Source organism: Copidosoma floridanum, unplaced genomic scaffold, assembly GCF_036245765.1.
Source record: "Copidosoma floridanum isolate Cflo_tuat_1 unplaced genomic scaffold, Cflo_Japanese_pri ptg000013l, whole genome shotgun sequence".
NCBI lineage: Eukaryota > Metazoa > Arthropoda > Insecta > Hymenoptera > Encyrtidae > Copidosoma > Copidosoma floridanum.
The window spans coordinates 30,404,688-30,419,370 of NW_028321890.1; the positions used below are offsets into that span (position 1 = coordinate 30,404,688).

Sequence of the window (14,683 nt, forward strand, 5' to 3'; positions counted from 1 at the left end):
ACATCTGAGAAAATTCTGAAAAATAAAAATATGATGTAGAGTATTCTTACGGAAGTTTTAAGTATAATAATTTAATAGTTAAGAAATTTATTTAATTCTTAAAGAAACACCATGAGTTTATGTAAGTGGAACCTATTGATTGATTTAAATCTTTATTGTTTTCACGAGTGCAGGAAACTTATTTATGAATCACGTATACTAGGTGAGATCAGTATAAAAAACATCGATAATACCGACACTCTATTGCACTACAATGGTGCAACATGTGCTAGCCGTTTTAAGGGAAGTATAAATGAAAAACTTTTATTTGTTACCACTAAAAAATGGTGTAGCTAACGAAGCTGTTATTGAAATGTAATGTTAAATCACATACATTTTTATTTTTACGAATTTTAATTTACTTTTTGTGGTTGGTGGCGTGACCCCTTGTGTTTTTGCTTTAGTAACATGTGCAACAGGTGCGAACTCTATTTGTCTTACTGAGGGCGCAATAAACATCTAAAGATTGAAAAACAACGCCTAAACTAAAAGAAATATTTTTTTATCACAATCGGTAAAAATCTATACATATTATATCCTTGTTGAGAACTTATGTAATGCGATCACTTATTCATACGTATTTTTTTCAAGGGTCACTAATTGCTTGTTTTTGTAATTAAATTCTCTTACAAGGACTCAGTACAATTGAGACCAAAAAGAAGTTTTGACATTATGACGTATGATAAATATCACCTCGAGTAATTGACTAACTTATGTACTTTTTTCTTTGGTCTTGAAGATTCCACTTTTTTATCCTGGTACGGCTTAGAATTTCCACTCCCAGTGGCCACTCCAGTGACATAAATTAATGTAAGAGTAATTGCAGTGTACACAAAGAGATGATTCGCTGTAGAATAATTTAATGAGTTACAGGACAAAAAACGTCATAAAATTTTGAATCAGAAATAATTAAAAAGAAAAAGAGTTTGGCTCGCAACTCCAATGGTCTCCAGTGATCTTTATTTTCGCCATGGTAATAGCTAGATATAACACTTAATTATTAGATTAAATTTGTTACACATATAAACGCTCTTCGAAAGCAGATCATCAGGTTTTTCATGGTCTATGTGTATAACTATGATGACGGATAATAAACCGAGAATGGCAGCAAATATGATTCAATTTATAGAAATATAGAGAAATGGCCACAATATATCAGGTATTACAAGTGCGCTTTATATGTACGCATATCTCAGTCAACTTACGATTAACAATACTAATAAGGTATGTTTGCTCAAGTACTAGGGTTTACTTCCAAGCTCTGTGACTGGTCGTGGTGGAAATTTTCTTTTACGGGCGATTTTTTCTAGGTTATTGGATACTGACAAAGAAGGGTAGGAGGTTAGGGGTTTCAAAAATTTTTTAAGTAAAAAAATGCCGTAAAATCTGTAATTTGTCTCTAGACGAATTCCTAGTCCCAAAGGAGTATTTGAGTAGTTTGAGTAAAAAGAATAAATAAATAAATAAATAAATAAATAATTGAATAAATATATTTCACAAGTATGATTTCTATAAGATTTTTGTTTTTAGATGTTTTCGTACAATTATTTACATAGTTATTAAAAAAATTGTGTAATTATTTTTTAAATAAAATAAAAGATAATTATTAATGAATAATCTTCTTTAAAGTAATAATAGTCTGCACTTATTGTAATTCTGAAGGTATTCTTCTCATGTACAACATCGATTTCATGTTTTTTTACGTAACCTGGAACAGACAGAAGCAAAAACAAATGTAATAATTAAAAAAAGGTATAAACTACCATCCTTTTATTTACAATTGTCAATTTAATTGTCTTTGTGATGAGGGCTTCTAAAAGATATTATCTAGGAATCAATAATGGAAAATAAAATTATGTTGCAAAGTCAAGAGCGTATGTATATTTCTTTATTATTTCGAAATAGAATCAAATTGATATCAGAATTAAAGAAATGTGTAATTCTCAGTCCAGTAACATTGATTAAACTTTTACAAAAATTGTGTCGGCATCATATTTTAAAAAAAGATATAAGTAGATTTCTAGGTTGTGCATTGACTACACTTTACAACTATCTTCTAAGATACGACAGTAATTCCCTACTATAACATTTTTTCGTGATTTGTCTATTTTTCTCAAGCGATTTTCAACAGAACACTAACATTTTTCACCATCATTTTTTGAGAAATATCTTATGCTCAATTTTTAATTATCGTCCACAACACTGAACTGTCGTAATGATAACACTTAAGGTACACCATCTTTAGACCACGTAATAACAGGTTTTGGCAGTCCATCAACGTAGCATGACAAGTAAACAGGATTTTTTGGCATCATTTGCTAACTGCCTCCCTTCGGTATCATTCATATTAACATTAATAAAGCTAGGTTTTTGTGGAGCTATAAATTAAAAAATACCAATCCAAGACTAATGTATTTTTAGTCTATAATTACGATAGATAGTAAATTTTTCAAACTAGTTTGCTTATGATTACCTTTAACTTCCAGATAATAAAACTGTTTTTTTTTTTATTAAGATAAGCATCTGATGCTACACAGTAATACCTTCTTAGTGACATTAAAAATGGATAGAACAGAGCGTAGAGTGAAGGTGGTTTTTTCAAAAGTGAGGTTTAATTTTTCTCAAATATAATATCAATAAAATCACACGTAAACTTCAATAAATTATGCAGCAATACTTAATTATATATTGTTTTTACAAACTTAATTCAGGACTGTAAAACTAATTTACCGAAAAGAATTTCCGTTTTACAGCAGCACATGTTAAAGTAACGTCATCGCCATCAAATACATCTTTCTTTGGCCGAATAATTCCTAAAGAGACGTCAGGTAGTACATCTTAAAAACAAAATAAATAGAAACGTTTTATTTAGTATGTAATGGAGAATAAATACTAAATTATTCGTGAAGTATGCACACCAATAAAATAAATTCCCCGTAAGTTGGAGACGGAACCATAACTATTGTGAGCTAAGCAAGTTATTGTACCTTCTACGTCAAGGTTCAATGTTACTTTATACGTACTTATGTTACTCTGCTGATATGTTTCTATACCCTTAAACAATTAAATGACTGTAAGGCCACCATATTGTCGTTATTGAATCAAGCTTTATATTAAGAAATGTGCCAAGAAAAGTTCCCCTACCACCTCTCAATCTGATTCGTACAGAAAAGCTATGTCAATCGCACTGCATCTAAGAATTTAATCTGTTAAGCATATTAAAAGAGAATTTGATTGTTAAATGTAATAATATATATCTATAATTCTACTATCACGAGACGAATGGACGTCTCATTTCGCACATAGTTTACAGAAAAATAAGCAATTTATATTTCCCCAGAATAAAGAGTGTGGATTTCTATGCGATTGTTGCAAGTTTCTAATACGATGATAGAATATAGCTTTTTTATTCGGCTGCTTATAATAGATGGTCTCAGAGATAAGGCAGAATATTATTAGATTAGTGGTAGTTAAGAAATTTTCTTTGACGTAATTCGCAAGACTTGTGATCTTAACCTAAATTAAAGTTCTTTTATTTCATTATGATATTAATCCTACCACTTTCTAATAAATTAGTTTTTATTAATAATAATTAAAAACCTTTAGTTTCCGAGATTCAAAATCGTCTTTAAATATAGGGCCCTTCCTGTAAATCCATGATATATTACACTTAGGATAACAGTAGGCTTCGCAAACAAACATTAAACTCTCATTAAAGTTGTAATAAGATTTTACGTTGGTCTCATAAATTCCCACTAGTGGCTTTTCTTAAAAATATTATCATTATTTAAATGATTAAAATGGAAAGATTGACACTGTTATTACGAATAAATAATAGTTAACAAATTAGAAAAACCATAAACTTCTTCGAAAGTAAAGTTGAAATACTTTACTATTATGGTATTATCAGCTTTAAGTGTATAAATTTGGTTATCTCTCTTCTGCAAAAATTTCCGTATCATTACTACGTTAGTATCTGACTGTAATATAACACAAAAAAAACTTGATTTAATCTCCTTTCCATTACGGTCAAGCCTGCAAAATTTATTTGTTATGTTAATCAATAAATTATAAATGCAACACACAATTGTTTGAGCAATGTAAATATTACCATGTGAGCTTTGGTATTGGATATGCATCAACGTGAGCTATGAAAACTACTGAACCACCAATGATGCCACTTCTTTTTTCATGATCAGATGTTAAATTAATAAATGACTTATTTAAATCTGAAAAATTGCTGTTAAAATAAACGTAAGCTTTCGATATTTTTTAGGCTTAAACAATAAAGAAACACACACACGAGCGTTTTTGACTCACCATAAACACGGATTTATGTACTGTCACTTGTTGTTCGATTGATTGATGATCGTATTTCGCAAGTGTAATTGCCCTCATAATTTTGCGTAACATTGTTTAGAATAAATACAGACGTTACTAAATAGGAATAACTTCATAAAACATCTTCATACTTTTCTTCAACAGGATCCAAAACTTTTGCGGAAGTCTAATAACGGCAAGCAAGAAGTAGATCGTAATAATGTCAACAATCTATGAAATATAACAAAATATGCAGTTGATGTGATAGCGTATACTTGTATTTACCAAGTTTTGTGGGCTCTTCCACCAGATGCTGTAAAAGTTAACATCTCTTTTAACTCTAAATTGGCATTCGATGGTCAACTTTGAACCTGTAGTGACTTGCTTCCGTTTGCCTACTTTTAAACTGGGCTTACTTATACAAGCGAGATTTTGGGTTATATAATAACTTACTTTTTGTGATAAATTGTTTTGATTTACTTCACATGTATATTTCTGATGCATTGTGTTTTTTGAATCAGTAAACGCATAACCAACTTAGGGGTCAAAACTTATATTTTCACTAGACTTGAGCTTCTGAAGGAAGTAAGAAAATTGTGTGAATGAATCATTTTTATGGCACAGTAATTAAATTGATAGCACATTACCTTGTCGTTTTCTTTCAGAGTCACTGTAAACTTGGAGGAGGTTGCACGGCATGTAATAATACTGTAACTATTAAATAAGCCCATCGTAATAACATCATCTTCGCTAATACTTTGTACAAATGTGCTTATATTAGCTAAATTAAAAAAAAAGGTAATTATTATTTCATTTTTATATTTAAACTTGTTTAGTCAGGATATTTTAATAGTAACAAAAGAGGTAGCTTAAATATCAAAATTTTTCTACAGTTAACGTAAACGTATATACAACTGGCATAGGGATCGTTGTAGGGTTTGTATCTTCGAATTTTGTGTGTCGTGTTTTTACCAGCGCAACAGTACCAGCCAGTATCGCCAAAAACTGTTGATAACCTTAGAAACGTCCAAATCCATCTTTATTTTGGGTAGTACTGAATCGAGATGCTTCTATCTTTTTACCAGAAAATAGTTGATGGTTAAAGTAATAAAAGACCTAAACTCACGTTATCAAGTTCATCGTTTACAGGAAAGTAAGAATTAACATTACTGACATTAGAGCAAGTAATTTTTAGAATTTCTCCTTCGTTTATCTCTAATGTAGTTGAGTTGGGATAAAGTTGGGGCTTACGTCCACTGCAATCTATGTTGTAGAAATAAAAAATTGTTTACATAAAGTTTTAGATTTATGTTTACAGCTTACTGAATTCTTATAAAGTCACTTAAAAAAAATATGGCTGGTAACGTGGACTTATCGATTACAAATTTTACACGAACTAGTATGTGACGATGAGAAAAAAAGTTAGACGACGGAACCAATTAACATAATCTAAATGACATGGAATATCGATTTCTGTAAAGATGAATGGCGATAATTGAACCTAACACTTTGGCTTTAACAGATTAATTTATTGACCATACGTTTCACTACAATGAAAACTAGTAGACATTTTTTTTTTCCATACGTTAAATACGTACCTAAAATGAATCCAAGTAAAGAAAGTAGGTTTAGCCACTGAATAACTGACATTATATTATGCCATTTTGTCTGCCTCATCTTTGCACACTGCCGAAGGTCTCTAACTTGTTTTTAAGATAACTTTTCATAAACTAAAGTTTGAGAAATATGCAAGTCCGTGTAAACGTAGATAATTAGCAGTGTATAAGTTACTATCCACCAAAAACAAGGAATGTATGTTTTTAACGCATTATTCAAGAATATACTAGTAGCGCAGCTGAGTTCACTCTGTCTTAGGTAGTATAGATCTATGAACTGTCGTCCACTCTAAGTCACAAACTCATGATGTGCCTATTCGTGGCATCCCCACTACTCTATACGTTTAAACTTTTTAAATATATTTAAGAGGTCACTTTCAAGTGTAACCAATTGATATTCGTAGAATTTCAGTACACCACTATACGAGTTAATACAGTTTTATAATTTCTACACAAATGCATAATGACTCTAATGCTTCGGTACTAAAAAAATAGGGTAAGATGTAAGTACGGAAAATCATTATTTTCATCAAATATGATATGAACTGAAAAACCAATAGCTGGAGTTTACAGTACTTACAAGTAAATATTCTATCTTGAAAAAGATTATTGTATCATGAAAAAAATTTAAGCTAAAAATTTTACAAATCTTATTTGAAAGTACTTGTATCAGACAATGTTCTTTGTATACTTCAGATTTGGTATCATTTTTATGTTAAGGTTAGAAAAGTATAATAAGTAAGTTGTGCGAGTTGAACAACTATACAGTCTACAGACCCCCCTTAGATTGGCAACAGGTATTATATTTGAATACCAACTACCTTGACGTACGCAAACGTGGATACACGCGACTTAACGCGTTCACACGCTCTTCTCTGGCAGTAGCGTTATAAAAGTCCTTCGAGATTTGAATTACAAGCACCCTTGGGCCCAGTGATTGTCCTGAAGGAGATGCTCTCCACTGACAAAATCTACTGTCATAAGTAGACATAATGGGCTTACAATTTCATATTATACTTAAGATGAGATGTATTTACTTAACTGAACTGAACTGAATAATCACTGGGTCGGTAAAAGAATCTAAGGCACAACAATACTTGCTATTCTCAACAATTTGTTGAAAAACGTTATCGTAATTAGCCCCTGATGTTACTTAAGCGCATCATTCATGCATAAAGTAATGCTGATTCAAGTTTTTACCACAGAAAGAATTAGTTACTCCGTTAAGCTTTGTGCCGTAAAATATTTCGCACAATATAACCGTAACTCTGGCCTTGGCCAATTTAGTTGGTATGATTATTTAATTTTTTCTAGATTTAACATGATTGCCGTGAAAATAGTATATTATAGATAGAAATTAACTTTTTCTGACGATGTTTACAATTCAGTTGTTAATTACGTTCACATACAATGGTTTCGCAAGTTTTGGCAATGTGTTGACGTAGTCGTGCTGAGGTGGGACATGTGTAAAGTTATCAGGAGATGCCATTTTTGATAAGTAATCAATTTTATCTCCCAAATAATTTGCTTTGTTTATGTTCTCGTACGTATGGTACAATTGTAAAAACTTTTCTTTGATGTCATCGTCGAGAAGTTTTCCAATACTTTTACTAAGGTCTGTAAATGATAGCCTTTGATTCGCATCAGCCTTCCAGCAGTGAAGCATAATATCGTAGCTAAAATAAAGTAATGAGCAAGTTTAAAAACTATTACAAAAAACAACTGTTTCTCTATTTTACTTACATGTCTTTGGTAGCATATTCAGGCTTTTCCATTCTGTAACCCTCGATGAGTTTGTGATACATCTTCTCTTCATCCATTTTTGGGTATGGGATCTCAGCAAAAGTAAAAAATTCCCACAGTACTACACCAAAAGACCAGACATCTGATTTCGTTGAGAAAATTCGATATCTAATAGACTCTATGGCCATCCACCTCAGGGGCAACGGATCTTTGCTCTGTTTCTTGTAAATGTCATCTTGATATATCTTCTTCGCCAAACCAAAATCACAAATTTTGATAATATTATTATCTGCTAGTAAAATATTCCTCGCAGCCAAGTCGCAATGCAGAACCTGTGTTGTTGATTGATAAAATTATTAAGTACATGTAATAATGAACACAACTAATGCTTGAATATCCGTATATACCTTTCTTCGAACGAGGTACTCCATACCATGTGCCACCTGAAACGCCCATATTAAAAGATCCTGAGAGCAGAGAGGCTCGACATTCCTATTTGTATAGTCACCGTTGTAATTAGAGCGCCAGCCAGGTTGGATGTATTCGTAGTTCTTACTTATACCAGTGTGCATTATATGACCACTGAAATTACGAGTATTAGTGTAATAGACAATGAATTTATTATTGTTATTTAATTTACTATTTCCGAAAGAAACGTTAAGATTATTATTATAACGGTAGTACGTAAGGAATGACTTTATCTACTCTAAGACTTTATTTTTATTTCCTAGGAGTCCAAAATGTTGGTCATGAATTTAGATTTTTAGTTTCTATATACATATTGGATGCCTGCTTCCAATATATATATATATATATATCTTTTATTCTACAAAAACAGAAACAAATCCAGGTTTTTCTGAAATTGACTCGCTCAAGAACAATCGCTAAAATAACTCAATTAAAATTTGGTAAGCTTACACAACGTTAATGCAAAGTGACAAATGATTAATTTTTTGATAAAAATAAGAAATTTTAACCTTTTTAATCCTTCCTTAGCAAATAGATTTATTCTACCACTAGTCACATGAATTGGGTTAATGAGGTTTTCTTGATAATGCCGTAAATAACTTTCTAGATTTCCAAATCTACAAAACTCGACAATAACTAAAAGTTTACCTAAAACATTAAATAGTTAAATAAAACAAGAATTACTGTTTTTATTTAAATAACTATTACATCATTACCGCTGGCAATATTTTTCGTGCAGGCACCAAGAAGATTTACAACATTTGGGTGTTGTCCCAGATGACTCATTATTTTTAACTCTCTTGCCAGAGCATAAATACACGTTGATTCAGCATTTCGTCGGACCATTTTTACAGCTACAGTAGTGGAAGACTCGTTGGGACAAATCCCATAAGCTTCTGCCTTGTATACAACTCCAAAAGCTCCACGTCCTAACTGTTTTTCTTTATCGAAAATAAATTCACTAGTTTCATATAAATCGCTCATCATATTATTTGTTGTTAAGGTTTATTATATTAATTGCACATCATATTAGTTTTAGAATCAGACTAAATTTTCTTACCAAACTGTAATTTTTCTCTGGAAAATTCCCATTTTTTGTCGTACGGAAGAAGTTCTGCTTGTTCATCTAGAGTATGTTCTGAGCTTATTGAATTAACTGCTCCATCCACAAAGTTTTTAAGTCTAGCGTAAAACAACCTTTCTGTGACCATCTGTTAATTATCATTAGTAAAATTATATGTAATATAATCATAAAGTATAATTTTTATTTAATGAGTTTTAGTTTCAACAATTACCATCTTATGTTGTGTTTTCAGGTAAAAGTAAAATGAAAAAGAAATAATAATTATAAATAACCAAGCTGTTATTCCAATCCAAAACAAAGACTTGTCGAGATCTAAAAATTTACATCAACCATCTTATTAACATTTTTGTGTACAAATTCATGACCTATTATGTAAAAATAATAAAAGCATAATGTCATAAATTGACTTAATTATCGAAAATAATTATTTTTTAAAGATTTTTCTGTTTCCAAAGCGATTTTTAGTAAAGTCATGAATATTTCCTACCATCACCTTCTCAAAGATATCTTACAATTTATTATTTACTGTTATTCACAAGACTACACTGTTCTTTCAACAATCTTATAAGAGTATTATTTGTTAACCACGTAGTACAAAGTTTTTACATTCTTAGATTTTTGAACAGTATTTGCCAACCAAGTCAATAATATATTATTTACATTAACGTCAATAAAGCTAGGTTTTTTAATGCATTTTTATCCTATAATAACTTTAAATCATACATTTTACGAATAAATGTTCTTACTTACAACCTTCAACCTAAAAATACAATCTCGTTTGTTTTTATAATAACAAGTAATGCTGTACAATAATTAATCTTTTTTGGCTTGCTAGACTTACGTTATGTATTAACGGAACAGCGCAGAGGGTAAATGTAACATTTTTACGAGTGACGCTTACTTTGTCTCAAATTGAATACAAATTTGAAAAAAACAATATTGGCCAACCAAACAGCGAAAATTGAATACGTCATTTTTTGTCAATAATGCTAATAATGCGATAGACTAAACAATAAACATTAATCCTACTTTAAATGTCAGTTAGTTTTACGTTGTTTAAGGTTTCAGAAAAATATTATTAACCAATATAAAAAATTATATAAGTACATGTTGCAGAGTCAAGGGCAAAAGTATAGTTTTTATTTATTCGATTATAAAATCGAGCTTTCACTGCAAAAAATAAAAAGATTACAATTTACTTTGCCTAGAAATATTGTTATTGCGGTAAAAAAATTGCATTGTTTTTATATCTATAGCAAAGAGTTTTCATCCATGTACTAAACTATGCACTGATTAAACTAAACGAATATATTTTTAGGTTCGACAGTAATTACCTATTATGACAACTTTTTGTGATTTTTCTATTTTTCCAAATCGATTTTCAGCAGTACACGAATAGTTACCGCTGCCACTTTCTGAGAAATATCTAATGATCAATTTTTGATTATTGTCCACAACACCAAACTGCGGTTCCGATAACTTTAAAGGTAAACCATCTTTAGACCACGTAATAACTGGTTTTGGCAGTCCATCAACGTAGCATGACAAGTAAACGGGGTTTTGAGCATCATATAATAATCGTCTCACTTCGGTATTATTCATTTTGACATCAGTGAAACTAGGTTTTTGTGGAACTGAAAATTTTCAAATTCAATAAAAATGTTTGTTTTCTTAAATCTGAAATGATAATGAATAAAAAATTTTCCAAAATTATGTAAGTATAGTTACCTTTAACTTCTAGATTTAAAAATTCTGTATTTTTCTTTAAGTACGCATAAGATGCTACGCAAGAATACTGCTTTACATTTAATAGACTGACGTTATAAATGGACAGAACAGCGCGAAGTGTAAATGTGGTTTCTTTAAAATTAATTTTCACTTTATCTAAAATTTAATATGTATCAAAAAAAGTATAAATTTTAAGAAACTATAAAGTAAAAAAAGATTATTTTTAAATATATTATAACCAACCGGAATTTGTCACTATTTCATCATCATAAAACCATTTTACCGAAAAAAATTTCCGTTTCACAGCAGCACAAGTAAAAGTAACATCATCACCTTCAAATATTTCTTCTTTTGGCTTGATTATTCCGAAGGAAACATTAGGTAGTCCATCTTGAAAATAAAATAAATAGAAAAGTATTATTGAAAAATCAGTGTTTAATGAAAAATGAAGATAAATAATTCTTAAAATAAGGCATACCAGTAAGATGAATTTCCCGTAAATCAGAAGCAAAGCCATAAGTATTACTTGCTAAACAAATAATCATACCCTCTACATCCAGGTTCAATGTTACTTTGGATATAGTTGTGTTACTTTGCTCATCTGCTTTTTCATCCTGAAACAATTAAATAACTAATTAAGTTGAAGTTCTTTTTTTTTCTCATAGCGTTTGACGTAAGTATATAAATAAAAAATGAGCTAATTTTTATTTATAAATATATAAACCTGTAGCTTCACAGATTGACAATCGCTTCTAAAATATTTAGGGCACTTCATGTAAATCCACGATATGTTACACTTGGGATAACAGTAGACTTTGCCAACAAACGTTAAACTTTCGTTGACGCTGTAATAAGATTTTGTGTTGGAATCGTCAAGTGTTACGTTTGGCTTTGCTGGAAAATATGAATATGATTTTAAAGACTACCAAAATAATAATAGTATTGTCAAAATTAGATAACCAATAAGTATCATATTAAAAGTACCGTGAACTCCAAGTGTAAAGTTTAAGTACTTGACTAAAATGGTATTATTGGCTTTAAGTGTGTAAATTCCTTCGTCTTGCTTCTGAGTAAATGCTATTGAAAGTTTAGTTTTAGGATACGAGTGTAATATCATCCTTCGAAGACTCGAAATAAACTCGTTGCCGTGACGATCAAGCCTGTGAAATCCATATTTAACGTTTAACTAAGTAAGCAATTCATTGAGAGTACAATGATGCGATTGTTTGTGCAAGATAAATATTACCATGTAAGCTTTGGTATTGGATAAGCGTCAACGTGAGCTGTGAAATCTACTGTACCACCAATGAAACTGTTTTTCTCTTGATTATCAGACGTTAAATTGATAAATGAGTTAGTTGGATCTAAAAAATTGATGATAAAATATACATAAGCTTACGATATTTTAAAAGCCAAAATAGTAAAAAAAAAAATTACACGCGTTTTGGATCTTACCGTAAATTCGGACAATAATACTGTCTCTTGCTGTTTCATTGAGTGACGATTTTATTTCGCAAGTGTAATTGCCCTCATCATTTTGCGTAACATTTCTTAGAATAAATACAGATGTTACCCAATAGGAATTACGTCCCAAAAAATCTTCATACTCTTCTTCAACAGGATCCAAAACTTTTGCGGAAGTCTAATAACGGCAAGCAATAAGTAGATAGTAATAATGTCAACAATCTATAAAATATAACAAAATATGCAGTTGATGTGATAGCGTATACTTTTATTTACCAAGTTTTGTGGACTCTTCCACAAGATGCTGTAAAAGTTAACAGCTTTTTTAACTTTAAATTGACATTTAATGGTCAACTTTGAGCCTCTAGTGACTCGTTTCGGTCCATCTATTTTCAAATGGGGTTTACTTATGCAAGAAGGTATTTCGTAAAGGTAGAAACTTATTTTCTGAGATAAATTACTTTGATTCACCTCACAAGTATATTTTTGAAATGCTGGAACCCTCAGATTTGTCACAACATAACCAATTTTAGGGTCAAAACTTACGTTTTCACTAAGCTCTATCTTCTGGGGGAGATAAAAATGTTTCGTGAATTAGAAATTCTTACGTAGTGCTAATTGTAATTTAATTAAGAATTAATTACCTTGTTATCTTGTTTAAGAGTCACTTGAAATTTAGGGGAAGTAGTACGGCACGGAATAATATTGTAACCAATACATACATCTGTTTCTATAGGGTATTGAAATCCCTCAAAACTTTGCACAAATACACTTTTAATGGCTGTATGAAAAAAAGTATACTTAATTATTGATGCGTTTATACATGTATAGACATTCTTAGAAATAATTGAAATTTTCCTACACTTAACGTAAACGTATGTACAATTAGCATTTAAAATGTTGGAGGGATTGGATATTCGCATTGTTTTCGTCTTGTTCATATCAGCGCAACAATACCAGCCAGTGTCGCCAACAACAGTTGATAATCTTTGAAACGTCCAACTTCCGTTTTGATTTCGAGTAATACTATGCTCAGATACTTTAATCTTTTCACCAGAACATAATTAATTTTAACCATGTTTCTATAGATTATTTTTTTTAGTATCTAAATAAATGTAAAGTTATAAAATAGTAAAACTCACGTTTTGGAGTGTGTCTTTTACAGGATGATAAAATTTAACATAACTGACATTAGAGCATGTAATTTTAAGAGCTTCTCCTTCATTTATCTCCAATGTAGTCGAGTTGGGATGAAGTTGGGATTTGTGCCCAACGCAACCTGTTGTGTTTAAATAAAAATTGTTTACGCCAGATAGTATCAGGTGCCTTCTCTTTTTTCATCTTTTTTGTAGATGAAACAGGCTTAAGTAGAAAAAATATAGTTTTATATTATGAGTAAAACATTCAAAATATTGATTTAATTATCTCTAAAGTGCTTTTAAGTACATCAAATTAGGTTAAGAAAATTTAACCTTCAACTGACTGAATGGTCTTGTAGTAGTTTTCGTCGGATAAGAGTCATCGTCTTCGGGGCTATTTTGTGGCCCAAGGGACGTAAGATAGCCACGAAACGATGGTACTTATGTCGCGAATCCTATTTTTCCTACCGAGAGCCCACCCGACCCTAAAAAACGCCCGAGGTCGGAAAAAAAATTGTATAATTTTAATGAAGTTACAGTGGAGGTTAAATTTATTTAATACAGTCTCTCCTGAATCTCTGTATTTCTGGGTCATATAATCTTGTTGAATACGTATTGTATCTGTACTCGCTTACGATGGTAAGGAAAAAAAAAAAAACATGATATAGCATGGTGATAATGATAAAAATAATCTAAAGCATCCACGGACCAATAGAACGTAATGACGATTACTGTTAAGGTTTGGGCGTTGGCTTGCGATAATTGAAAAAGACACTCTAGTTTCAACATAATACAATAATTGACTATGAATCGCATCACTAACAATTGTAAGTGTTATTGTAGACACATGTTTCTTTTTTCTTTTTTTTTTTTAGTCGTTTTTAATGCATTATGTACGTACCTAAACTTAGTCCAAGTAAAACAAGTAGTGTTGGCCACATAATCACTGCCATTTTATAATGCCACTTTGTCACGTTATTTCTTGTAAGCTGTTTTATAGGCAACTTTTTATTAACCTAGACTTAAAGAATTAGATTTAGAGAAATATGCAAGTCAGTTTTAAGATAAATGATTGTAAACTA

General features: G+C 30.7%; 1 protein-coding gene across 1 annotated transcript; it reads right to left on the bottom strand.

The window, feature by feature from the left end:
- Positions 1–7,359: 7,359 nt before the first annotated feature.
- Positions 7,360–13,540, bottom strand: LOC149375014 (vascular endothelial growth factor receptor 1-like). Its single transcript, XM_089590812.1, has 18 exons — positions 13,420–13,540; positions 13,107–13,129; positions 12,739–13,029; positions 12,454–12,640; positions 12,245–12,362; positions 11,983–12,158; positions 11,723–11,892; positions 11,477–11,612; positions 11,242–11,388; positions 10,999–11,130; positions 10,605–10,904; positions 9,482–9,582; positions 9,247–9,397; positions 8,903–9,127; positions 8,696–8,834; positions 8,126–8,300; positions 7,719–8,050; positions 7,360–7,651 (listed from the first exon to the last, which is right to left on the bottom strand). Exons 1-18 carry the CDS (start codon positions 13,538–13,540, stop codon positions 7,360–7,362), a joined length of 3,216 nt encoding a protein of 1,071 aa, XP_089446938.1.
- Positions 13,541–14,683: the final 1,143 nt, after the last annotated feature.